At 37.5% G+C, this 6,055-nt stretch overlaps 1 protein-coding gene across 1 annotated transcript; it reads left to right on the forward strand.

Moving 5' to 3' along the window:
• Window positions 1-2,508: 2,508 nt before the first annotated feature.
• Window positions 2,509-5,594, forward strand: LOC307119997 (uncharacterized protein; the record flags this gene model as incomplete). The annotated part of the gene is made up of 3 exons (XM_079806825.1): window positions 2,509-2,801; window positions 2,880-3,112; window positions 5,482-5,594. The coding sequence occupies 3 exons, from the start codon at window positions 2,509-2,511 to the stop codon at window positions 5,592-5,594; spliced, it is 639 nt and encodes a 212-aa protein (XP_079662951.1).
• Window positions 5,595-6,055: the final 461 nt, after the last annotated feature.

Consider the following 6,055-nt stretch of genomic DNA (forward strand, 5'->3'; position numbering starts at 1 on the left):
GTGAGTGAGCAAGCGAGTGTGTGAGTGAGCGAGAGTGTGTGAGTGAGCGAGAGTGTGTGAGTGAGCAAGCAAGTGAGCGAGTGAGTGAGTGAGCAAGCGAGTGAGTGTGTGAGCGAGCGAGCGAGTGTGTGAGCGGGCGAGCGAGCATGTGAGCGAGCGAGCGAGCATGTGAGTGAGTGAGCGAGCGAGTGAGTGTGTGAGTGATTGAGTCCGTTGGTTGGTTAGTAACAGTATTTAGTGCAACATGATTCAATCATGGACAGTGGTTCCACATGATTAAAACAAGTAAAACCTAAAAAAAAAATCAACCATGTACAACTAACTAGAATTAATGGTGTTCATTTAACTAAATGAATGGCTTTAGTTTAATTTAAATTAATGGTTTTCATTCAATTAGAATTCATCAAATAGTCCTACAACTAAAGGCATTACATACTCCGCAAGAACAGAGACAAAAAGTTCTCGCTCCCAGGGCTGCGAGAACAAACTGACGTATTTTTTTTCCTCGCAGCCCTGGTTTGGGAGTTCTCGCAGCTTGTCCTCGACACATCATCTGAGCAGAACCTTTTTCTTGTGGGTGTCCGAGAACTATTGTGTGATTGGTCAGAAATGTAAAATGTGCGGGGTTATTGCGGAGAAACGGAAATGTTCGGCAGCTGCTTTTCTCGTGAAGTATGGAATGTCCTGGCCAGAACGAACTTTGTTCTTGCCACCTCAAGAAAACTAATTTCTTTGTTTTTGTGGAGTATACCAAGCTTAATGCTTATTGTTTAGTCCTGTGATTTAAATAACTACAAACTAATTATTACATTTCTTTACATTTGATGTTCAGTGCTGGCAGTCCAGAAGTGATAGGCCACCTGGTTCCACCCAGAACGCTATCATAGTGCTTGTTTTATTATTAAAGCAATTTGAATTCTTGTTAGCAGGTCCTCAACCCAAGCACATGCTCACCACAATGGTAACCCCCCACAAAAACACTAACATTACCAACAGTACAGAACATTAAACATTAAAAAGTCTCTCCGCTTTCTCATCTTGTTAAAAATGCATAAAATAACACTTTGAGTGTAGTTAGTTGGGAACACTTTACAATAAGGTCTCATTTCTTAACATATTAACCAACTTGAACTAACAATGAGCAATACATTTGTTACAGTATTTATTCATCTTTTTCATTGGTTGTTCATGTTAGTTCACAGTGCATTAATTAATGTTAACAAATTTGATTTTAATAATGTATTAGTAAATGCTGAACTTAACATTGACATAGATTAATAAATACTGTAGAAGTATTGTTGATTCTGAGTAGAGTCTAAAGTAGTTAACTAAAGTTAAGTAATAAAACCTTATTGTGTTACCAGTTAGGTAGTTAGTTATATTTGGTGCAAAATTGAATGGGAAATGCCACAAATTTAGTTGGTTGCTATGTTCATATAACATATCAATATAATAAGGCGAATAACCTTTGTGGTATCAATCTAGTTTTAGTTATAGATAATAATCCTTAATATCAATGTCGTTGTTTAAATTAATATTGGGTGCAACATTGAATGGGAAACTTGAGAAATGTAGTTGGTTGCTATGTTCAAATATAATAAAGTGAAGCCCCAATGTGGTATCAATCTAGTTTTAGTAAGATATTTACTTAGATATATAGATAATTCATATCAATGTTGTTGTTTAAATTAATATTGGTTGCAACACTGAATGGGTTGGTTGCTTTGTTCAAATATAACCATTGTGCTATTATTAAACTAGTTCTAGTTAGTTAGATATAATATCATTAATATCAATGTTGTTTTTTTAAATTAATATTGGGTGCTACATTGAATAGGAAACCCCACAAATATCAATATTGTTTTCCATATTAATACTGGGTGTGGGGAAACTTCACAGACATAGTTTTTTAGTATTTGGTGAAAAATTTAATTAAGTAAAACTCCTACAAATTTAGTTCGTTTTTCATATTTTTAATAAAGTGAAACCCCACTTAGTTAATTAGATAATATTTTTTTACTAAAAACTGGTACAAAATGTGGCGCAACATTTCAGGAAGTGAAAAAGATTTAGTCAGTCGAGTAATTTTTTTTAGTTACTGGTGCAAATTTTCATAAAAGGCAATAAGCAAAAATCACAGAGCTAGTTAGATGCTAGTTAGTTGGTTCGCAGACTAAACTGAAGTAGCACACGCATGCATTGGGAAAGGGAAAGATGATTTAATAATATAAACAACTCTCCATACTGTAATTTGTCAGCCTCTGACAGACTAATAAAGCTCACACGTCAGCGCCACATTACACACATTCACACAGACCATTTAAATCTCCACTGGACTTCTGAATGTTCTCAGAGAGTCAAGCAGCCTCAACCCAACAGCAGACAGAAGCACCTGGGAAGACTTGTCTACATCTGATTTGATTGGATCTCAAATTTGACAAACATCAGTTGATTTGAGGAGATCAGGGTTATAATTTCAACCAGAGAGGAATCAAAGACATCGACTCAATGATCATTGACGAGAGGAAAGAAATCAAAGAGCAGCAACATCTGCCAGTTAAAGACAGCGGTGTCAAGCTGGCAGGCCAAGAAAAAAACCCAGAGGTTCAGCATGGGGTCCGGCACCAGGAGAAGCAGGTGAATGGTGACGGCCCCTTAGACTCCCACACCAATGACAAAACGGTGCGAGCCGAGCTGGACTGGACGGTGCCCATGTGTGTGCACCTGCCCATTGAAGTTCTCAACCATGAGCAGGCGTTTCCATTCCTGAACACGACACTTGCCGACCTGGGCATCGAAGAGTGAGTTTAAACTTACAGATGTAATTGTATGTATTCAATTTTGGGTGTAATTCTGTTAATATCTCCATGTGTACCCAGATCAGCGGTGAAGGAGCGTGTGGTGTGGGTGGACACTAAGCGCACACGGGTGAAGGGGAAGTCAGGGAAGCTGAAGAAGGAAAAGGAGGTGACCGTTCTGGAGGTGCGTGTGAAAGCGCAGCACCCTGGAGAGCGTCAGAGTCAGGAGATTCTCTACAGCACCGAGTCCCACACCGATCGCTCCTTCTGCAGAAGCGGGGTGGACATCCTCCCGTGGAGACACACACAACCAGGTAGGGACATGGAGGAGCTAAACCAGTTTAAACTGGCAAACAATTTTAAATGTTACACTTTTGTTGGATCAAAAGAGAGAATAAAGCTAATATTGCCAGGGATTTTAACTAACACTAAGGGTACGTTAACACGACAACGATGAACCAAAAACTGAAACGTTTTTCTTTTGAGTTTTTCACGTACAGACCACAGCGGTCAAAATGGATTCAAATTCAAATGGATTCATGAAAACTACTAAAAACGCTGTATTTTGCATGTCAGGCCAATAGTTGGCGATGTTACTAAAGAAACTACATGTCTATAAACTGAACAAAACGCAATGCGAATGAAGTCACCGTTTTCACAAATTTGAGTTTTTGTAGTTTACACTGAGACAATAAAAGTCTTGTTTTTTTTAAGCCCCCAAAACACATCGTCGTGTATATGTTGTCTCATGTAAACAGCCCCTAAAACCGTAAAAAAACATAGACTGTAAAATAATATGGACATAGTGTCCGTGATGTCACCCATAGGATTCTGAAGAGCAGTTTTGAAGCGTAAAGTAGGGTCGAGCTGGCCGTTGCCATCTTGGCAGCGCATCATCGCGCGTCACTCCCAGATAACAGAAAATGGGCACAAAGGCGGAAGTGGAGCTGAGGTGACACGATGACTAACAGACAGCAGATAAACGGCTATCCACCTGTCACTCAAAGTGGCCACGCCCTTAATTATGCAGAACTTTAAGGCTTTATATAATGTAAAGGAATGAGTTATAAAAAAAATAAAAAACCCTCACAGTTATTATGAAGGGCAAAATTAGCTATATAGACCAAAACCACAATTTGTACCAGGCTGTAAACATGATTTTTTTTCTGCTGTAAAGTTGGGCATTTTAACATGGGGCTCAATGAGATTCTGCTCCCTTCTGGAGCCTGTCCCTAGTGGCCAGTCAATGAATTGCAGTTTAAGTCACTTCCGTATTGGTTTCAAGAGAAACTGCGGGAGGTTGCCGCTTGTAAAAAACCCATTTGTTACTTGAGATAAAGTCTGATTTTCAGGAGGTTGCTAAAGCAACACTTCTCATTTGCATTTAGTTTAACTTGATATACCAAAATAAACTAAAACTGAAATAAAAATGTATAAACTTTATAGACATATAGCACCTAAATGTATAAATCACCAAACTTAAACATTACACTTGTTAACATTAGATTAGTACAACAGAGACTATTTAAACAGCTAACACGCATTTTCATATATGGAAAAATTTATAAAAGCGCTTTAACAAAAATATGACCATTTCACCTGAAACATCTTGGTCCATAAATACATTCATTATACGATATATAATAAATTGAGAGAGCAGTCTAATATTTTCTGACAAAATGCCGCTTAACGTGTCCTGAATTGATTTGTAAAGTTCATTGAACTTTAGTTACCTAAAACTAAAACAATTAAAAATTATTTTCATTAATTGAAATGCTGAAATATGATACAAAATGAATATTAAATGAAACGACTTAAACTTGGAAAAAACATGAAAATCAGAAAATGTCACGTTGGCAACTAACTAGGTTAGATGCTAAAATAAGCATTCAAATTACTAAAATTCAAATGATTTATAAATATTATAATAGTAAACTTCAGTAAAGTTCTCAATGTATCTGTATACGCAGCCCTAGAAAACTGGGCTGTGATGTTTGCCGGATTTTACAGCGGTGTTTCAGTTGAAAGTCAAACCTCATTAAGATGCTGCTTTTTTCAATGACTTTTGGCTGCTCAGATTGATTTGTTCTGGCATGTGGATAACAGTTTCATTAAGTAAATCTTTCTGAGAAATTACTTTAAGTAATAGGCTTCCGGCGCACAAGAAATCTGCAAAATACACACACAAAACAACATTAACACTGCATAGTCAAGAAAGAGGAACCATGTACACAAAGACCCAATTAAATTTAACCGATCTGATTTCATTGTATATTGTTATTGCCGACTTCTACAGCACAAATGCTTCATCTCGACACTTAATAACAACTGGTATTACTACAATCCAGCTGAAGTCATTTTAATCAGCATTTTTTCAGTCCGTCGGTTTCCATTAGGCTTCCGTGTCAGGGCTTGTGGTAATATAACGCTCCATTCCTGACAGTTAGCTAACAGATGACATCTGCAGATCAGTGAGGTGAGCTAACATAACGCTCGTGGCTGCTGAGTAAGTGTGTTTGGTATTCGCACGCTCAGCACTCTCTCCTGCGTGTTTGTTGAGCGTTTGATGTTCGCTTTCTCCCTCGACATGCCGGGTTTGTGTGTAGCGCTTGTCTGATGCACATAAAAATAACCTACTATATAAATATGACAAACAATGTTCTTGTGTCTCCCCCCCTCCCAGCTGAAAATGAAATCCAGCCGGTGGAAATTACTCTGGCCTTGGACACAGTGTCAGAGTCCAAGTCCAAATGGCCAAAGACAGAAGAAAAACGAGACTTGCCAGGCGAGGAGTGAGTGGGAGACGTTTGACAGCTAGGCTAAAGCAATCTAACACCCCACTGTCCTCACATGACACAGAAGACTATTCCCAGGTTCTGGACATTTTAAACTTTTTTTAAAAAAATTGTGCTATGCTGCAAGTGGAGGATTTTTCATTTTACGTGGCAGTATAAGTTTTGTGGGTAATATTTGATAAAGAGGTTTCAATCGCTTGCTATTTTTGTATTTCTGAATAATCCGCATAAATTTAATCTAGGACAGCTTAACATACACAAACTTTTACCTATATAATCTTATCTTTATTACAAGACTGTTTAAAAGTATGGGATCAGTACGTTTTTAGAAGAAGAAAATAAATACTTGTATGACAGTAAAGACATTTAAAGACACAATATGTAAGATTTTTGGATTAAAATATCCAAAAACCACTAGAACAATATAATGTAATATGTAATATATTTTGTTGACTTGTGTAC

Source organism: Gobio gobio (genome assembly GCF_949357685.1).
Source record: "Gobio gobio genome assembly, chromosome: 23".
Taxonomy (NCBI): domain Eukaryota; kingdom Metazoa; phylum Chordata; class Actinopteri; order Cypriniformes; family Gobionidae; genus Gobio; species Gobio gobio.